The 22,671-nt window shown below is 31.6% G+C and overlaps 1 protein-coding gene across 1 annotated transcript in view; it reads right to left on the reverse strand.

Moving 5' to 3' along the window:
* LOC127738868 (eIF-2-alpha kinase GCN2-like) overlaps positions 1–22,671 on the reverse strand; it is a 96,960-nt gene that overhangs the window by 46,489 nt on the left and 27,800 nt on the right. Inside the window, exons 10-20 of the mRNA XM_052250323.1 lie at positions 19,643–19,795; positions 16,668–16,732; positions 16,099–16,210; positions 15,524–15,624; positions 14,968–15,101; positions 13,903–14,057; positions 12,860–12,993; positions 10,978–11,268; positions 10,176–10,242; positions 1,851–1,925; positions 1,273–1,395 (exon numbers count right to left, since the gene is read on the reverse strand). Coding sequence (XP_052106283.1) covers positions 1,273–1,395; positions 1,851–1,925; positions 10,176–10,242; positions 10,978–11,268; positions 12,860–12,993; positions 13,903–14,057; positions 14,968–15,101; positions 15,524–15,624; positions 16,099–16,210; positions 16,668–16,732; positions 19,643–19,795 — 1,410 coding nt within the window. The remainder of the gene's footprint in view (positions 1–1,272; positions 1,396–1,850; positions 1,926–10,175; positions 10,243–10,977; positions 11,269–12,859; positions 12,994–13,902; positions 14,058–14,967; positions 15,102–15,523; positions 15,625–16,098; positions 16,211–16,667; positions 16,733–19,642; positions 19,796–22,671) is intronic.

Consider the following 22,671-nt stretch of genomic DNA (forward strand, 5'->3'; position numbering starts at 1 on the left):
GATAGCCTCCATGAAGTCGACGGACCAATGTTCGAACACTAACATGACCACCTTGACGCCAGTGGTGTCTAAGTTGTGGGGCAGGAGTAAATGGGTTGGCTTTAGCACAACCAATAAGGAGTCTTTCATCACAATCGGTAGTTAAACAGGGTCTTCCGGACCTTGGTCTATCATTTACAGTTCCTGTGTCAACAGGACGTTGTAAAAATCTGACAATGACGGTGTGTTTAACATTGAAATGGTTACCTATGCAACTAGTGCTCCTACCGGCATTTGACATATCAATTGGTTGTCAAGTTTCAGTCACATATAACTTACCCCTTGCCATATTTCACAGTGACTTGGTGAAGGTGTTCCCGTGACAGTAGGAAGATGATTTAAAGGCATCGAAACAGTGTATTTGAAAAAGTGCAGATGACCTTTAATAAAAAATTGCTTGGCGTGTTTATCAAAGTTTATTTTTTTGGTCGTAATGAATTTTCTTAGTGTATGTTATAGGCAATTCATAACACCAAACATAAATATTTTTTTTCGCAATAGTTAAAAAAATATTGCCAGTTATATTTAGGTGGTGCTTAACTTTTGGCGGACTGTATACTATATATCCAAAGAATTTTTTCCGATAAAGTGTGTGGTTCATGTTTTTTGAAATTTTTATATTTTTGTAAAGGGTCAAAGTAAATATTTTGTCAAAATTTTATGAAAATTAAATGAGCCAATTTAATTTTAGTCAAGGTGTTTGGTACCACCTTAATAATTTACAACAATCTTTTGACTGTTTGAAAACCACCTCTCATGTAAAAATTTATTTGGTACCTACATATGCTCAATATTCCTGACTCACAATTATATGTCAAAATTATTTTTGTTAATATTTGTTGAAAAGTTAATTCTATGCTAACTTTTGATGCCAAAATCTCTGAGAATTCTAAAATATTTGAAATTCCTAATGATTTAAAGTTTGCCAAACATATCAATTATTTTGTAATATTTCAATCGCTAAGCAAAAAAGTGCCTAAGCGTACTTCCACCTTTCATGTGATGGAGGTTAACAGCTGTATTTTGGTATTTTTTTACTTTTTTGGTATATTGTAGCTGTGGAACCTTAGCTCTTATGGTCCGCAAATTGTCAAAAAAATTACAAGGAACATAACAGCTACAGTTTCACAGCTATGTACATTGTGATGCATTTCAATTTTTAGTTAAACCTTTAACAGTTCCCTGAAGGAACATTATTCTTTAACACTAACATTAAACCATTCCATACCATACCTGTTCATGTATATGGACAAGGCCTTCAACAATTTCTCTAAAAAACCTCCACAGACGATTGATATCTAAGTACAACCCAGCATCAATACAGTTTCGTAATGTACTTCTTTCACAGAACTCCATCTGTCAATGGAAGAAAACATGGAATCATAGACAACGAAACTAGAGGCTCAATGAAGCTACATATTAAATGAATGAGACTAAGAATCACAGTTATTTAAGTACATCTCGCAGGCATATATTTTTTAAATGGACTAAAACAAAACAAAATTATAGGTTTCAACCGGAACTTTTATTGGTGTTTTGTATGCCACAATCTTTGTGAAATGAATATTTGTAGAGGTTTCCCAAAATATATGAATGTTAGTAACATAAGTTTTGAATAACTGATCTTCCAATTGGGGATTTTTCTCTCGAAAAATTGATGTTAAAAAGCAAATATCTTTACGTCATAATGTCCTATGACAGGCTTTCCCCTGAATGACCTCAGGTCAACACAGCAGTCGGTAAATAAAATTGAAATTAGAATCTTGTGTATTATTACCTTTATAGAGAGAAACTGTAACCAGATTCCTTACCTGTATATATAGATACTGTAACTTGGCTACTTGTTCTGGTTGTATGTTCTTATTACTTTTATTAATACCAGCTTCCTGAAATACACCATAAAATACTATCTAAATTTTCTATTTTTTTTGTGAAATATGTATAAAAAAATACTATAAAATTCGTTATAATAATTTTTTTAAATTTTCGTTTGATCATTCTGTGTGATAATTTTACATCTCAAGCTACTCGACTGAGAAAGTTTTTTTCTCAGTCGAGTAGAGTGAGATCATGATGACATCATAAGAGAACATCATAGATGTTGCCTAGGAAAATACTGATAGTGATAAATGATTTTCTATGTTTTGTTCAACTAGAAGAAATTTCTCCACTGCATCTCACCTCAAGGTTATTACCTTTCAAAGGAATCAAGTCTAGAAATTCCCTCTTGTGTTCAAAACCATAGATAATTTATAAGTATAATCTAAAAGTAACTTTATATTCCATCCTAATCAAAATTCTGAGTTCAAAATTTCCTGCTCTTGCAGTGTCATAGGTGTTATATAGCTAGAAAATGACATTATCAGTAAGTTAAGTGGGTACCCAATACTTTGACTAAGATAGATTTGATAAAATATTTACTTTGACCTGTTGATAAAAATATTAAAATTTCAAGAAATTTGAACCATACTTTTTACAGAAATAATTTCATAGGATATACAGTACTTTGACAAACACTAATTTTGATCATTGAGAAGCTAATGATTTCTTTTTACTAATAGCATGTGATTAAAATGTTCAGCTGATTTTTGAAGAGTTAACTCCCTTAGGTGTTATGTACCTTCTTAATATATCAGTTTCTGTATATTCGTGAATATTATTCCTCAAAGAACATCAATTGCCTTTGCAAGCTTGTCCAATATAAAATGATTATAAACAAACATTGCATGAATGCATTTATTAAAACACTTTGAAATCTTCTTTCAGTAAAAAGAGATAAAGGCGACATTTGGTCTCTTGTGGAGAGTTGTATCATTGGCAATCATACAATATCTTCTTATCTTTATATTAATGAATTCCCAAAATTTGTATGAATTTTGCAATGTCAATGTTTAGATAAGGAAACCCAAAAAATCCATTAAGATAAACATGATAAAAAATATAAAATAAATAGAAGGTGTACAATGGCATTAGGTACTGGAATTTCTGATCAAGTATCATTAATGTCTTCTTTAAACATTAAAGTATGTACTAAATATTCTGTAATAGCTTCATTGTAATCTAGTCACTGTTTTAAGATAATTTTGGATACAATTTGTGACAAGACACATGTCATACAATCTACCATATGAACAAGTCTACATAATAATAGTAAATAATTCATCTATACAATGACCTTCACTTTTTATGTCATAGGGTTGCTGTCTCATTGAAATATACCCCATACTTCCTGTTATTCATATTGAATACATACATATATATTTTAAATAACTGTATTTGAAATTCACATATTTTTTTTAATCCCTGCAAAGTTAAAACAAAAGTCTGAGTTTGTTATCTGTGGAAGTTGCATATCACAAAACCTGTTTTTTTTCAAATTAGTTTTAAAATATGAATTTCATAATTGGGGTACTTATTTGAACTAAATAAAAAATTAATAAGCATTTCATTTTGTAAATCAAGTTTATCTTTTTAATATAAACTGATCATATCCATCATAGTAGTAACACGATTTTTTTTATCCAATTTAATGAAAAAAAGAGAAGAGTAAATGTCAGAGTTCTAAAAAATTACAAATGAAAATAAAATATCTATCTTCATTCATTTTTTCAAATTACCAAAATTATGTAGAGAATAAATAAGTTTTGCAATTATTAACTTTAAAGTCAGCTTCCCTCATCCACTATAACTAAAATAAAAATAAATTACACCATACTAATTTATTTTCCCATTTTGATTTAAAATTCAAATACTCTATATTATAGAAAATAGTTAGATAAGAATGGACACAGATATATAAACATATGCAAAATGCCTATACAAACAGAAATGCACATGGAATAGGATCCCAGTTACAGGATACCAGTCCAGTACCCACAAATGAAATCCCTTAATAAATCTGCTATCTTTTACATGGGATATTGTACCAAGATGAAAATTATGTAAAGATGCTTAAATTTGTAGTATATCCAAAGGGTATTCATTAAACTTTCAACTTCAATTAAATTTTGAGTGATTCTGAAATGTATAGGATTGTCTGAGTAAATGGTCCAAATTTTATTTTCAATTTTAAGCAAGGAAGTTAATAAAATGACCCTATTAATACTCAAAACAGTATTGCTCTCGTAAATGCAGGTCTTGAACCTTGAAGAATTCTACAAGAAACCATGAAGGGGGCTACTAGTATAAATAAAATGCTTCGCTGAGCGCAGCCTGATACGACTGCAGACGTCGAACCCTGAACAGTTGGGGCAAATTTGGACACAATATTTAAGCTTGATACTGTCTGAATTTGGATTGTGATCAAATTTTTGACATAATATAGGTTTCTGACACAAAATAAATGTTATCAAAGATCTTACAAATCTATTGCACAATACTGTGCTACTGAAGGTTTCTTCTGTCTTCTTGAAACTTTTCAAAAATTTGAAATTTGAAAAATTTTGAAAAAAAAATATGAACCCCTTAAAAAATTGGAAAAAATATTTTTGAATCCCTCCTTGGGGCAATTACCCTAAAACTCAATCCCAGCCTTTCTTTTGTAGTATGGAACCTTGTAGTACAATTTTAGAGATATCCATTCACTTAAACACAAGTTATTGCCTTGAAACTAGAAAAATGCTTGTTTTTGGCCCTTTTTTGGCCCCTTTTTCCTGCATGTTTGGGGCAATTACCCCCAAACTCATTCCCAGACTTTCCTTTGTGATATGGAACCTTGTGGTACAATGTCAGAGAGATCCATACACTCACACACAAGTTATTGTCTGGAAACTACAAAAATGCTTGTTTTTGAACCTTTTTGGCCCTTAATTCCTAAACTGTTGGCACCATAACCCCCAAATGAATCCCAACCTTCTACTTGTGGTATTTAACATTGTGGTACAATTTCAGAGCAATCAAAATAATTATACACAAGTTATTATCCCAACACGAGAAAAATGCTTGTTTTAGACATTTTAGATTTAGAAATTTTGCAGTCTAATCTAGGGAATACAAATCTGCCCCTCAGTTATGATAAAATTGCATTGAAGTAATGGGGGAAATAATTGGGTCCCTGTTCCACATATTGTGGATCTTAGCATACCAATGATTCTAACTATTGGAAAACAGGAAGTAGGTGTCTAACAGATCCGAAAAGCACATACACATTTGAACTTATCACTGTTTAGCTGCTAACCAAATATGGAGTTATTCTATTATGTAGTATTTGAGATATGTTCATTAGTACCAGCAAACAGGAAGTTGGTATCTGACCGAAGAAAAAAGTATTCACACATTACAATCATCACTGTCAAGCTGCTGACCAAATGTGAAGTCAATTTGTTTAGTAGTTTTTGAGAACAGTGTGAGGAAAACATATCCTGGAAAACAGACGGACTAACAAGGTGATTGAAAAAAAACCCACTCTTGGAGTGGGAATATGATTATTTGGCTTTAATAAGTAAGACCTAAGTATCTAAATGCTGATATACAAGATTATCAATGATCAAAATAGTGTTCAGTTAGATGCAAGCATCTCAAGTTCCCAAAATGAATAAGTGCATACCATTCACACCCTCACTTAAGATACTTGAAATAGAAATACAACTAAGAAAAATGTAAAACTCATGTCCTGCAAATATGGATAATACCGTGTACAGGTATTGTTTTTATTCTACCATAGAATTTAAAACTTTTTAAATTTCATAATAATGATAACAAACAGAATTGTGGATAATTTCAAAGTTGATACATCAAAATAATGATAAGGTTATACAAGAGTGCACACGCTGAAATGTTTCGCCTTCTTTACTAATCATTGATATTATGTTGATAGTTCTAAATATAAAGCTTTACTACAACTATCACATAAACTTAACATGATCCAAGAAAATGAGGTCAAGGTCATATAAACCAAACAAAAAATACATGTACACCTTACAATCATTCAATACACTAAATATAGTTGACCTATTGCTTATAGTTTCTAAGATACAGACTTAACCAAGAAAACTAAACATTGACTGAAAATGAGGTCAAGGTCAGATGAACCATGCCAGGCAGACATGTACAGCGTGCAATCCTTCCATACAACAAATATAGATGACCTATTGTTTATAGTAATAGAAAAACAGACCAAAACACAAAAACTTAACACTGAGCTATGAACCGTGAAAATGAGGTCAAGGTCAAATAAAACTGGCCAGACTGACATGTACATCATAATATATTTCAATACACCAAATATAGTTGACCTATTGCATAAAGTATTAGAAAAAAAGACCAAAACTCAAAAATTTAACATTGACCACTGAACCATGAAAATGAGGTCAAGGTCAGAAGACACCTGCCAGCTAGACATGTACACCTTACAACATTCCATACATAAAATATAGTAGACCTATTGCATACAGTATAAGAAAAACAGACCAAAACACAAAAACTTAACTATAACCACTGAACCATGAAAATGAGATCAAGGTCAGATGACACCTGCCAGTTGGACATGTACACCTTACAGTCCTTCCATACACCGAATATGCTAGACCTATTGCTTCTAGTATCTGAGATATGGACTTGACCACCAAAACTTAACCTTGTTCACTGATTCATGAAATGAGGTCGAGGTCAAGTGAAAACTGTCTGACGGGCATCCTATTATCCTATTACTCATTATAAAAGAGAAATTAACATTACAAAAAATCTTAACCTTTTTTTCCAAGTAGTCACTGAACCATGAAAATGAGGTTATGGACAAAGGACATATGACAGATGGAAACTTCGTAACATAAGGCATCTATATACAAAGTATGAAGCATCCAGGTCTTCTACCTTCTAAAATACAAAGCTTTTAAGAAGTTAGATAACGCCGCCGTAGCCACCGCCGGATCACTATCCCTATGTCAAGCTTTCTGCAACAAAAGTCGCAGGCTTGACAAAAATTGTTTGGACATCCACTGTTTAGTACATTATAAATCAATCATAATAGTTTGGCATATCCTTTGCAAATATTACTTAAAATGCCTTAAATTTAGTGAAAACTGTGAATTGTAAACTTATTAATGTCATGCAGTTGAATTCAAAAACCTGAATCCCTAACCTCACCTAGAACCCTGATAAATAATTTGCTACTTGTGTGTTAATGTAACATGAAAATACAAAAATACAGTCAACTCTCATAATCTCAGTCACAGGTTAGTTTACTTAATTTTTAAATATACATGCAATTTATTCCATATTTTTTTATTCCCATTTTCATGAATAAGATACATAGATGCACACAAAGAATATCTTTATTCCATGTATTATACAATCTCAATTAGTTGTTTAGTGTAAACCACAGACTAATAGCTCCATCTATCACCATATGCATTAAGCTTTCCCAAACAATGGAATTACATGATATTCTTTAAAATTTTGAATGTGTCGGCACTTCCACAATTTTTTGTGTAACTTCATAGTAAACTGACCCGGCTTTTTGACTTACAAGAGATGACTGTTATCTGACAATGTGTATTTGGGAATGACAGCTAGTTTATAACATGCAAAACCTGTTAACCTTTAACTATAATACCTACACATAATGTTGTTGAACCTTTTGTCTGATGAAGGCATGTAAAATTTGATAAATTGCTTAAAAAAGATCAATTTAATATTTTCTTTTTACACTGGAATAAATCTGTACACTGTATATACATGTTTTTTTTTTGGTTTAATACTCCCAATAAAACTAAACATTATACAAGTTTAACCTTTTTAAAAAAAATACGAAGTTGGGGCTATTCCATTAAATGTATGTCGGAGGGTAGGAAGGGACTTTCAAAATGTCCCTACAACCAAGAACCATTTTTTAGATAATTTTGCATAATGGTAATAGACACATACTGAAAAAAGACCCATGACCCACATTCAATAATTAAACTTCCCTTCCTACCCTCCGACATACATTTTAATGGAATAGCCCTTATTCGCAGTATCATAAATTACGTCAATATAAAGCAATAATTGTAGATCATGGCTTGAATACCCATACTGTTCTTTATTCCTTATCTTTTGTATTCAAGGATGTAGTCATTTCAGGTTTAAAAATTTTTTGTCAGATTTTTGGGTTTTTTCAACGATACAGGCTAAAATATTTTGCCCCATATCACCCACTTTTCTTTTCATAGAAGACTTCAATAGCTCACATGAGATCATTACCAAATTTCAAGCAGATTCTAGATTTCTTTTCTTACAATTTGAGACCCAATAAATGCCAATGCTAAATATAAGGTAAAAGTCTGAGTCAGCCTTTTCCCACCATTTTTTTTTAAATCAAAAATCTTGAAAAGGAGTTCCATAACCTATTAATATTTTTACCTTATTTTGTTCCCAACTTATGCTCTCCCGATTTATAATTTCAATTCTAAATTCCAGATTTTTTTAATTTCCCCTGACTATATCCTTAATACAGTGTTCTCCACAGATATTTCATATAGCATACAGGCAAACAGGGAAATTTGAAATACCATCTGGTTTCTAAAAATTATAGCATCACATCCATAACACAACCTATAAGAAAATCATTTCAGATTGCATCACATAACCATGATGCTAAAAGGCCCTGGGGAGAACACTGCTAAATATCTTCTACTGTCCAGGAAATGTTCCCAATTCTATTTCAGTCAATTGAATAAAAGCCATCTCATAAAGCAACCAATCAGAACCCATATTTATTAAGTAATAATTTCAAGATGGCCTGAATATCGAATGAAGCTAATAGATTTGCACCATGATGGGAAGCAATAATTTGATAATCATGACCAGAAATGTGTCAACATTTCAATGCTGTAAACCTATTCATTTTCCTGGTTACTTTTTTTGCTTTGAGGCCTATTAAATGTCTTAGAGGTGATCTATATTCCCTATTTTCCATCTTTATTGATGCAAACTAATTGTTAAGAATAAGCAATGTCAAATTCAAGAGGATTTGTTATCATTTCAACTTACTACTCTTAAAATTTATATAAATTCATTACTAGCTAAAATAAGTGTTGGTTTACAATATAAACTAAATTTTCACATCAAATCTTTACACTTGTTTCAAGAGACCACAAAAAACAATTCTGTGTAAGGTTTATACTGTTTCAGCATTATTTTCAATGTCATGTACTGTTGTAAAATGTTTTATTACATTGTCCACTTTAACTAATTCATATACTATAAATTCAGAAATGTATGCTATGTTTTCATTATTGCGAAGAGATGGGTTTCACAAAAAAAAAATTTGCATTTTAAATTTACATTATGTCCCTTTGCGTGTACATTTAAAAAAAAATTTGTACTCATTTATTATCATTTTTTTCAAAAACATGTATGAAATCTCATGACATCCTGTAAAAGGTGTCTTCCAACTAAAAAAAAAACGATAAAAATTCCAAAAAAAAAACTCCAGACCCTTGGTCAAGATCATATTACGGTGACATCTAATTAACATTTATGCAAATAAGTGATTAAATCTATTCAATTACCAAAATGATAACTATAAAGATGGTTTCTTCTTTTCTGAGGTCCGAGGGCAAACAGTATTAAATATTAAAAAAAAACCAATCTATATTTAGCATAAAATTTTCTATTTGCTTTAGAACAATATTCATATTTCTCAATAATAGACCTTCACTTATTTTCCATTAATATATCTTATTAATTCCCCTTGTCTGCATATGACAATAATACTTTATTATTCAATAAAGTCTATTGTTCTAAAAAAATATAATTACAGTCTTAGGTCAAAAGTGTTTCACCTATCCCAAATTCCCCTATAATTTCATATAAAATACATTTTTTAAAACATTGTTAAAAACTAATTGGTCAGATTTTAACAAAATTTTTAATTCTAAACTCACAAATGTGTACAGTTTTTTATGTTTATTATGAAATATTTTTATGAAATGTCATTACTTAGAAATCATATAGTTTATAATTCATAATTATTGCAATGAACTGCAGACATTTCTGCATTTAATGAAAAAATCATCATCCAATTTGGACAAGAAATATCTTCAGTACAATTTTTATCAAAAATGTGTTTTTATATGAAATAATAATGGAATTACCGATAAGTGAAACACGTTTGACTTAAGACTGTATATAAGTATGTTTGAACTAGTATGACCTACCTCATCCTCAGACTTGTCAGAACTATCATGTTCAAACAGTACATCATCTGATGCGTCCATCTTTCCACTGTAATAAATAAAATACCTACATTTAAAAGTTTCTGAAACAGACTATGATCAATTGATAGTACGTTAATGGTATAATTTTCAGCAATTTCCTGGAATAGGAAATATACTATATATATCGTAGAAGTAAGAAATAAAAAGTACAGGTTCCAGCCCCGCTCGGGGAGGAAGTAAAGAATCAGATCTACTCTAACATTGTTAGGTTGATTTTCTAGGCACTTTATATATATATATATATATATATTACCTTTTTTTCTCTTATGTAGTGTATTGTTTCCAAACAAACAGTACTAAAAACCCAGTTTTTAATGAGCATTCTGATATGAAGATAGGGTACATATTGTAATAAAATATTAATTGATAGCTTTCATGATTGACAGAAAGTAGATTCTACTTCATTTATCAACTACTATAAATTCAGAAATTATTTTGTGCAATATTATTGCAATTTTTAAATAATGGACAAAATTGTCAGACTAATTTTTGTGATTTCAGGAAAATCTGTATGCAGATAAATGTATCAGATACAAGAATGTGAGTTCTTATTGTTGCAATACTCACCTAGTCACACTATTCACATTAATAAAAACCTAAAAATAATAGATTCTGAATTTACAGTATTCATACTGTATGACGATACCTAACATATCTAATTTCAATATCTTAAACAGACGTTTAATTAAAAAAAAAATTTCTTTCTTTTTTCACATTTAATTGAACATACAAAGATTCTTACAAGAAAGATGTCCCAAATACTTCAGCTTCGTCTTCTGAATCAGATGAATCATCGTGTATTTTCTGTATTCCCGTGGTATTATAGGACATACTCCACTCGACGGAGACATCTCGAGCTTGAGGAGCAAACTTCTCTATGTCATCGGTAAAATTCAGACTGTTCTTCATTAAAGAACTGCTGTCGCTGGTCGTTTGAGTTTTACCTGTACCTGTACCTGTAGTCGTGGAGGTGGATGTGGATGAGTCACTGTGTGCTGGATCTTCACTGGTCTCTATCCAGGAATTATAATACCTGTCGTATAAAAAAGTCATAGTGTTTGAAAAATCTGAAAGAACTGAAATGATATATTAATTCATGATACAAAATTCCTGCACACACTTGATATTAAAAGCAAACGTAATACAAAAGTACTTTTATTCTTCTCAAAGTCACAGTTAAGCCTTCGACATGAAGGGAAGATCTCAACTCACTGCAAGTTCAAATGACTCTTCAGTTTGATGTTTTATTATATCTATTTTGGTTTGTGTATTACATCTTCATATATTTTTAGGTCATTGCAGATCATTTTTAAAACTATTATTCTCTATTCAGTAAACAAACATCCAATAAAATGCTTCGCTGAGTGCAGCCTGATATGACCGCAGCGGTTGAACCCTGAACAGTTGGGGCAAATTTGGACACAATATTCAAGCTTGATACTGTCTGCATTTGGATTGTAATCAAATTTTTGACATAATATAGGTTTCTGACACAAAATAAATTTGGTCAAAGATCTTATAAATCCATTGCGCAATACTGTTCAATTAAAGATTTCTTCTTGAAACTTTTCAAAAATTCGAAATTTTAAAAATTTTGAAAAAAATTTGAATCCCTTAAAAAAATCCCCCCCAACTTTTTGAAACCCCCCTTGGAGCAATAACCCCAAAACTCAATCCCAGCCTTTCCTTCGTAGTATGGAACCTTGTAGTACAATTTCAGAGAGATCCATACACTTACACACAAGTTATTGTCTGGAAACTAGAAAAATGCTTGTTTTTGGCCCTTTTTTGGCCCCTAATTCATACATGTTTGGGGCTATTAACCCCAAACTCAATCCCAGCCTTCTCTTTGTAATATTGAACCTTGTGGTACAATATCAGAGAGATCCATACACTAACACACAAGTTATTGTCTGGAAACTAGAAAAATGCTTGTTTTTGGCCCCTCTTTGGCCCTTAATTCCTAAACTGTTGGCTACATAACCCCTAAAATGTATCCCAAACTTCTACTTGTGGTATTAAACATTGTGGTACAATTTCAGAGCAATCGAAATACTTATACACAAGTTATTATCCTGAAACTAGAAAAATGCTTGTTTTGGGCCCCTTTTTGTGCCCCTAAACGGTTGGGACCATCATCCCCAAAATCAATCCCAACCTTCCTTTTGTGGTATTGAACCTTCTTAAAAAATTTCATAGCGATCCATTCACTTCAACTAAAGTTATTGTCCAGACACCAGTGTGTCTTAGGACGACGACGCAGACGACGACGACATCATACCATTATACGATCCCAAAAAATTTTTTGCGGCCGTATAAAAATTCATCCTAAATATAAATATTGTCTTCAACAATGTACTGTGGATTCATTATTATTCTTTGGATACCAATTTTCGTGGATTTCGTGATTTCAAGGGAACCACGAATTTAAATTTCCAATAAATTGCAAATTTTCTATAGGAAATTCCTATAAGAATGTATGCATTATCAGGCAAAACCACGAAACAAATATCCATGAAAATGCAAGTGTACATCAATCCACAAAAATTGGTACCCACGAAAATAAATGAATTCACGGTAACATAAGTTAAAAAAAAAATTAAAAAAGGGAAATAAATAGTTACCTAACAACATTTTCATGATTGAGACGAGACAGTAATTTGACCTCCCTGGTGATTTTCTTGTTAAAGTATTTACTTTTAGGATTCAATGGTATTCTTTTAATTGCATATTTTCTTCTATCTAGTTTATTTCTAACCTGTGAGAAGAAAAACAAATTTTAAACAATGGCAATAAAATCATGAAACCAGAACATACAGATACAAAGTTATCAACTGTAAAATGCAATTATAATACATGTACAGTGAAATCCGTCAAACCGAACTTCTCAGGGACTTATGATTTAGTTCTGATTAAACAGGTGATCAGCTTACACAGTTTGAACTCTTATAGAATATCCATGTTAAATTCTGATTGATGAGTTCACTTTAGACAGGTTTCTGGTTAATGCTGGGTTAAATTTTCAGCAGTTTAACTGTTTTGTGACAGCACTTTTATTTGTGGAATTTACTGTTTCAGAATCATTAGGGTAATTTCATTGTTTGTATAGCAAATAGTAATAATGATAGGTCATTGGCTGAAATCCAAGGTTTAGGATTTTGTTAACCAATCACAACATTTGGTGTACATCTATGACAATAATACCCAGAATGCTTTAGTTTTGAAATGGCAAACTCATTGTTTTCAAAACCACCAGTTTCAGTACCAAATGCATCTGTTCAAATAAACTGTTATACACAAAATCTGAAACTATAAATTTCAAAAGAATAATAAACCCATCAGACACCATGCTTCAAAAACAAACAAATCACAAAATATGGGTCAAAACCCTTATTTGGCATAAATTTTCCAAAGTTCACATGATAATGAACATGTGCAATGATGTGTGCTAAGTTTATAGTTGTTGTAACCACAACTTAATGGTAGACTTCCTTAAACTAAAACCTGATAGTGACTGATACAGGAAAGACCAACTAACAACAGACAGACAGACTAAAGGACAGATGGACACACACCTGACAGCAATATGCACCCCCTTAAACCTGCTCAATGAAACAAGAAAATGGAGTCAAGGTCAGATGACAATGCCTGTTCTGGATTTAATTACCTCAATGACATCACCAAATCCTCCTTTCCCTAGGGACCTAAGGACTTCAAATTCATTTGTTAGACGAGACTGTCCACTGGCCTCTAAAGCAGTGATGAAGGGTAAATCTGCTAAGTCATCATCTTCTGAATCATTGTCTTTGTTTACATCTTGTTCTATAATTAGAAAAATACTATTACTCATCCTGTTATCTTTCCTTTTTTTTGAAATTGGGATTTATAGGTTTCATAATGATTGAGAATTTGATACTGCTTGATAACAACTATCTAATTTCAAAACAATTATAAACAATCTTCGGTGAGTTTATTATTACTATTCAAAGGAAAAGACCAGAGTTGATATCAAGCAATATGCAATTCTCACGAGTTGTTAAACCTATTTCTCTAAAATGGTAAAAATTCTTTTTATGTTAAATAGAAAAGTTTGTGACTCGTTGATCTAGTCTTTTGCACATAACAGTATGACATCATATGTCCTGTTCCTGCATCATCAGACAATTTAAAACTTTTTGAACGCTCTGGAATGTGATAAAATTTGACAAAAATAAATTTTGAGGTAATCTACCTTGCCATGGGGGAAATGTACATATATTGGAAAGATGTTGGTCTGAAAAATAACCACTTATGAAAAATGTATAGTTAAATCCTAATCTGATGTTTTAATTTTTCTTTTTGATATATATTCCATTTCTGGCTCAAATTTATATTGTAATAGAAGGCTTGTCATAGTAGGCTTTCACAGTGATATTGTTCATAAAGCCCATAGTTTTAGATATGATCCATGTACACTCATTGATCCTTTGAATAAACTTATTCTTAAAGGTTATTAATTTAACACAGTAGTGAAATCTTTAAATATATTATTTATCTGTACTAACATTGATTTTGTTTTTGATCAATTAAAACATAACTAAACATACCTTTGGGTCACATGAGCTTAAAATAAAAATATTATTAATAAACTAAGACATAATTTATTTCTCAAATCTATATTATCCTTGAAAAAAGATCAAAGGAGACATTATACATTGTACTACTATAAGTGTACAATTTTTACACAACATACTTTTCTCGACTTCTTCTGTAACAGCAGGTTTGTGAGGAGCATAATGAATGGTGTGTGGTAATTCTTCCTTGATAAAACTATGGTCCAACAATTGATAGACTGACCAACGATGTCTCTCATCCTTCATTAAACATCTAAAATAATAATATTTTTTTTTTATGTATAATAAATTTTCTATTGCAAATGACATTATTTATGAAAATGATATCATATTAAATTTCAATTGCCGACAGCTTTACACTTATATATACTTGATATCCTTTCAAGCCAATAATTTTTAACTTGTGATAGAGCAAAGTGAAATTATTCATACAATTAAATATAAGTCATACATTTTGCCAAAGCATTATCAGTCCCTTTTCGACTTATGAGTTTGAATATTCCCTTTTTTGGTATGTTCTGCCGCTCTTTTTCATACAAATGGACACATACTTAGTCAACAAATCTTGAAAAAAAGGGGGGGGGAAACATAATAACCTGCTTAGACAATGTTCTTTTTTTACGTATTACAGGAAAGTCAGACTAATGAATATAAGTCATACAACACTTATCATACTTAGTTAAGAAATCTTGAAACACAGGAGGGAAATTTTGTGGTATTTCTGGCTTGTCTGGATCAGCATCCAATCCAATAGCTACAGATAACAGAATCAAACCCTAAAAAAGAACAAGACATTGAATGATAAAATGACATAAAAAGGCTGAAACAATTTATCTTGTATTATGTTTAATTTTTCTTAATTTTCTACTTAAAAAGTGACCTCGGAGAGTTTTACTTTCATTTTCATACTGAAGTTGAAGGACACTCAACATGTATATAGAACTCTAATTTGTTTACTTCATTTGGTCTATTTTCATTTTTTGTTTTCTAGGATTTTTTCTAGGTTGTTGGTTTGGTTTGGTTTGGTTTGCTTTTTCTTTTTTTTTTTTTGCAGAGGAAGGGGAGAAGGAGGGATGACTAAAAAAAAGTATTTTACAAATGTAATTGGGGTACAAAGTACAAATGAAAAGAACATGCACACATTCAAGATGTTATAATGCATGTTTTATCTGACATTTCAGAGGAAATCAAGTCTAAAGAAATATAAATCATAGTAAAGGCCCTTTTTCTTTTAAAATCAAGATCCTCACCAATTGATAAACATCTCCTTTCTTTCCTCCTCTAACTGGTATCAATTCTCTCTCTCCTGTAAAGTGGACACCAGGCCGGGAAGACTCCACAGCATAATATAGATCTGACAGCCTGAAAAACAGTAACACATAAAGTTGAAACCTGTTGTGTATACTTCAACTTGGTGGTTTCATGTCTACAACTGAGGTTATTACATAGAACTAATTGATGAAATCAATACACACTATACATACATTTGTTTAGGTTTATATCATCATGTTTACTACTCAGAAATGTGTTATACAACTATAATGCTTGAGATATTTACCAGCATCCGGTTGTACGAACGTGTCATTAGTCTAATGAGTCATTAAGTCTTCATTAGCCTAATGCATCATAAAGGCTTAATGAAGACTTAATGACCCATTAGGCTAATGCCACGTTCGTACAACTGGCTGCTGGTATTCACACAAATTTGAAGTTTAAGATAAGCAGCCCTTTTGGCCATCTTTGATAACAAATCAGCTCCAACTTCAATCATGCAACAATGTCTGAATTATGTGTATCTACTATAAGATTAAAAACTTACCGCTTGTCAATACTATAATCACCAATCCTTATTCTGCCATTCTTATCAACAACTATACTGGAAGCCTGAAATAGATAAATTAGCATAACAATTTTAAAAGAAAACTAGAGGATAGTGATTAGAGCAAATACAGATTAAGATTTTTGCCACCGATTCAATCAAAGCATTATCTAGTTAATGTATGATGTGTGGAAAGACAGATGGATGGACAGAGAGAAGAAATATTTCACCAAAGCAATAGTTATTTAAATACACATCAAATTTTGAGTTAGTTCTATGTAAAATTGAAATTAATCTCATTAGTTGCAAGAAATCTAGCTGACACCTGTCTCACAATTAAACTGTAGATGAAGACTTTCTTTATGTACTGAATACAATATTTCTAAGATGAAACTGATTACATTTGTACTGAATCGTAGATTTACCGAACTTTCACCACAGCAATTCAGGTTTCAGGAAATAATATTAATATAAACATTTTGATAAAATTAAAATAAAATAAGTTTCCTGGAAGAAATTTTATTTACCAAGATTGTCTCTGTGCTTTTTTCTAGCTTATCACTAATATATCTTAAGTAGAATTATTGATATAAGATTACTGTGAAATCACTGTGTCTTGTACAATTTTTTTTTAAGTATAGATATTAACAAGTTTAAAAACACATCCAAAATATTTAATTTAATCTATTTTCTGTCTTGCAGTCAAATACAAATTTACTTTTAGGATTTGCACAAGATCATGTTTTCTTGCAATTGTCGATCATGACACTGCTGTGTGTGAAATCTTTTCTGAAATACAGTAGATGATACAGTATAAGAAGGTATTCTTTTTTCATCAGAAGATAATATACTTTGAGTTCCCTTGTAGTATCTGCTAGCATCCTTTGATACATACAGCATTTAAAAAGTATTGTTTTAGTTCATCCTATGGTGTTTTTGTTTTTTGTCTGTAAAATTCATTTATATGGTATTTCCACTGAAATGATTTAAAATGTATGTTTCTCTGTATCATTTGTTCTGTATCATTTGTTAATTTATTGATCAAGAAAAGAAAAGAGTAAAATAAAATGCTCCGCTGGGGCGCAGCTTGATACGACCGCAGAGGTCGAACCCTGAACAGTTGGGGCAAGTATGGACACAACATTCAAGCTTGATACAGCACTGAATTTGGATTGTTATTAAATATTTGACACAGAATGAATGTGGTCTAAGAACTTAAAAAATTTTAATTTACCTATTCAAACCATATCATTATTATTTGCTTTTATATATAAATCAGAAATAACCAATTTAAAATGGAAAATTTTAAAGAAAAAAAAGGAAAAAAAAATCCTCCCCCCCAAATTTTTTGAACCCCCTTATGATTCATCACCCCCAAACTCAATCCCAGCCTTCACTTTGTGGTATGGTACCTTGCAGTACAATTTCAGAAAGATGCATACACTTGAACACAAGTTATTGTCTAAAAACTAGAAAAATGCTTGTTTTTTGGCCCCTTTTTGGCCCCAAATTCCGAAACGTTTAGGGCAATTACCCCCAAACTCAAACCCAGCTTTCCCTGCGTAATATGGAACCTTGTAGTACAATTTCATAAAGATCCATACACTTACACACAAGTTATTGTCCTGAAACTAGAAAAATGCTTGTTTTTTTGCCCCTTTGTGGCCCCTAATTCCTAAAATTTTGAGGCAATTACCCCCAAAATCAATCCCTGCCTTCCCTTTGTTGTATGGTACCTTGCAGTACAATTTCAGAGAGATCCATACACTTGAAAACAAGTTATTGTCTGGAAACTAGAAAAATGCTTATTTTTGGCTCCTTTTTGGCCCCTTTTTTCCTAAACGTTTTGGGCAATTACCCCCAAACTCAATTCCAGCTTTCCCTTTGAGATATGGAACCTTGTAGTACAATTTCATAAAGATCCATACACTTACACACAAGTAATTGTCATGAAACGAGAAAACTGCTTGTTTTTTGCCCCTTTTTGGCCCCTAATTCCTAAAATTTTGAGGCAATTACCCCCAAAATCATTCCCAGCATTCCCTTTGTGATATGGAACCTTGTGGTAATATGTCAGAGAGATCCATATACTTACACACAAGTTATTGTCATGAAACTAGAAACATGCTTGTTTTTTGCCCCTTTTTGGCCCCTAATTCCTAAAATTTGGAGGCAATTACCCCCAAAATCATTCCCAGCATTCCCTTTGTGATATGGAACCTTGTGGTACAATATTAGAGAGATCCTTACACTAACACACAAGTTATGTCTGGAAGTTACAAAAATGCTTATTTTTGGCCCCTTTTTGGCCCCTAATTCCTTAACTGTTGGTACCATAACCCCCAAAATCAATCCCCACCTTCCTTTTGTGGTATTGAACCTTATGGTAAGATTTCATAGAGATCCATTCACTTCAACTAAAGTTAGAGTGCGAAAACCAATGTGTCTTCGGACGACGAAGACGCCAAAGTCATACCAATATACGACCGCAAAATTTTTTTGCAGTCGTATAAAAAGGATTAAAAAAAGAGGATCAATTTGCTTCTCAAAAGTCAGAAATGGCATCTTTATTGATATCGTATTTTTTAAATCAAAGAATTAACAATTGATTGCAGGTTGTCTCTCTTGTTAAAATCTTAAGACTCTGGGTAATTTATAGATTTTGAGATATAAAACTTGTTAAATGTTGAAGACTTTGCTTTTGAAGTCTTTTCTGGTGTTTTGTGTTGTTAGGTTGCTGTCGCATAGACAATAATACCCCACATCCCCTATTCATCATATTTACAAGAACAAGCATACACTTGAATTTGAAGAACATCAGTTACCTACCCTTAGATACTTATGTACTACATATTTACAAGAACAAGCATACACTTGAATTTGAAGAACATCAGTTACCTACCCTTAGATACTTATGTACTACATATTTACAAGAACAAGCATACACTTGAATTTGAAGAACATCAGTTACCTACCCTTAGATACTTATGTACTACATCTTTTTTGTGTAAATACTCCAATCCATACAAAATCTCCTCTGTGTAAGCTTTGATGATATCTACAGACAGTGGACGTGATTCTGTTATATGTATGTTGAGACTTGCACCTCCAGAGTAATCCATTAAAATCTGTTTAAAAATATAAATAAAAAACAACTATAAGATATAGAACAATAATAAACTGCTTCGCTGAGCGCAGCTGGATACGCCCGAAGAGGTCTAACCCTGAACAGTTGGGGCAAAAATGGACACAATATTCAAGCTTGATACAGGTCTGAATTTGGATTGTAATTAAATATTTGACATACATCTATTATAGGTTTCTGAATAAATGTAGTCAAAGAACTTGAAGTTGGTTATATGAATTGAATTTATATTCAATTAAAGATTTCTTGCTGTTGTGCAATACACTGTGCTGTTGCGCAATACTTAGTAAATCTGTTGTCAGACTATAAACAAATAAAAATTATAAAATTCTAAAGGGAGCTTACATCAATAGATATAAACAATTCACCAAAGTTTCATACGAATTGCTGAAAGCATTTTTGAGTTTTTGTCTGAAAACTGGAAAATCCCCCCTTTTTTAATGAATAAACCCCATAATTCGGAAATGTAAAATCTAAAATTTATAAAATTCTAAAGGGAGCTTACATCAATAGATATCAACAATTCATCAAAGTTTCATGAGAACTGCTGAAAGCATTTTTGAGTTATTGTCCGAAAACTGGAAAATCCCCCCTTTTTTTTATGAATAAAACCCCATAACTCGGAAACGTAAAATCTAAAATTTATAAAAATCCAAAGGGGGCTCATGTCATTAGATATAAACAATTAACCAAAATTTCTTGCAAGTTGGTGAAAGCATTCTTGAGTTATTGTCCTAAAACTGGAAAATCACCCTTTTTTTAATGAATAAAACCCCATAACTCGGAAACGTAAAATCTAAAATTTATAAAAAAGGAAAGGGAGCTCACGTCAATACATATAAACAATTCACCAAAGTTTTAAGCAAATTGGTTAAAGCGTTTTTGAGTTAATGTCCGACATGTTGACGACGGACGGACGGACAGACGGACGGACAGACGGACGTACAACGGTATACCATAATACGTCCCGTAAACGGGCGTATAAAAAATTATACAATGGTCTTATATATGCTACTGATTTCATGCTAAGAAATCAAAATCAACAAGTGAATCTTTGAGCTACTACTCACTAATGATACCCCGGCCCTGCTAAAAGTATCAGGTAAACAGGAAGTTGCTGAGTGATGAATCTGAAAACGCATCACACGGTATAGCTGACTCATATAAACCCTGAAACCAAATTTCAGAAATCCTTTTTATGTAGTTCCAGAGAAAGATGCGACGAAAAATATTCATGGGACGGACGGAAGCACTGATGGATGGACTGACGGATGGATGGAAGGACGGACAGACAGAGGTAAAACAGTATCACCCCACTTTTTTAAAGCGGGGGTATGAAAATGTAAAAAAGAATTTTTCTTTATTTACCACAAAACAGTACCAGTTGAATAGAATTAGTTGTAAATATGACTTTTCTGTATGACTGATACAAATGCAACAACATTTATTTCTATGTAATTCAAAATATTTAGTTAGACCCTTGTAAGTCACATGACCCATGTCACAATAATATTTGTTGCAAATGGTAAATGTCTTTTATGATGACCTGACATTGATATCACTAAAATTAAAATGCTCTGTTGCCATCTTCATTTATAATAGCATTAATGGTACAAATTTTTACTGCATCTTGTAGTAGAGTCTCTTCAGTAATGCTGGAAGCCAAAAAATTTGAAAGTCTGAAACCAAATACAAACATTGCAGACAGATAAAACCAAAAAGGAACAAAATAGAAAGTAGTCTTAACAAGAATATGTGTCCATCTGTCTCATTGCCCCGCTCATGCTACCAAATTTTCATATTCAGTGAACAGTGAAATCTGGGTCAAAACCCTAATTTATTTGGCATTTATTTTTTATGAGTTCACATTATAATGAGCATGTTAACTAAATTTTTAAGTTGATGTGACTATAACTTCATCGAAAACTACCATAAACCAAACTTTAATCCGATTAGTGAACTGTGAAATATGGTTGAAATCCATTTAGCATATAATTTTTTAAAGTTCACATCATTATTGAACCTGATTTGGTATTGATGGACAGATTGAAAACATTAAGACAAATAAATGAACAGACTGAAAATAAGTTGATTACCTTAGCAAATTTGGTCTTAACTGGACTCATACAGAAATAAACAAAAAAAAACAACATAAGTCTACAAAATTTATAGTGGTCAAAATTGATGAGTTTGGGTTAAAATCTTTGTTGTTTTACTGAAAAAAAACCAATGAAAAATAGGAAGTTTTAATATTAAGGTAATTAATGGAGCAACCTATTTAATTACAATTTCACTCTATTTGAAACATCACAAACATGATTAAGGTTCTGACAAAATTTCATGATGCAAAATTAGTATTTTGAGGCAAAAACTAAGATTTTATAATAAAATGTCTGAAAATAGAAAACCAGAGAAATTGTCAAATGTAACTCTATTTGAAACATCACAAACATGATTGTATAATGAAGCTGACAAAATTGCATGACCAGAAATTAGTATATTTAGACAAAAACTAAGATTTTATCATAAATTCTCAGAAAATTGAAAACTGGAAAATTTGTCATATGTAACTTTTTAAACATCACAAACATGATAGTATAAGGAAACCAACAAAATTTCATGACCAGAAACTACTATCTTCAGTCATAAACTAAGATTTTTATCACAAAATTTCTGAAAACAGGAAACAGGAAAATTTGTCAAATGTAAGCAAATTAAGATTTTTGTCAATATTTTCAAAAATATATACTAAATGACAAACTATATTTATGATATCTATCTTAGTCATATGTATTATTACAAGTCCCTTTTACCAATTTTCATAGCGATTTGACTTCGCCATGAAGTCAGTCGGCTGGC

Source organism: Mytilus californianus, unplaced genomic scaffold (assembly GCF_021869535.1).
Source record: "Mytilus californianus isolate M0D057914Y unplaced genomic scaffold, xbMytCali1.0.p SCAF_4, whole genome shotgun sequence".
Lineage (NCBI taxonomy): Eukaryota > Metazoa > Mollusca > Bivalvia > Mytilida > Mytilidae > Mytilus > Mytilus californianus.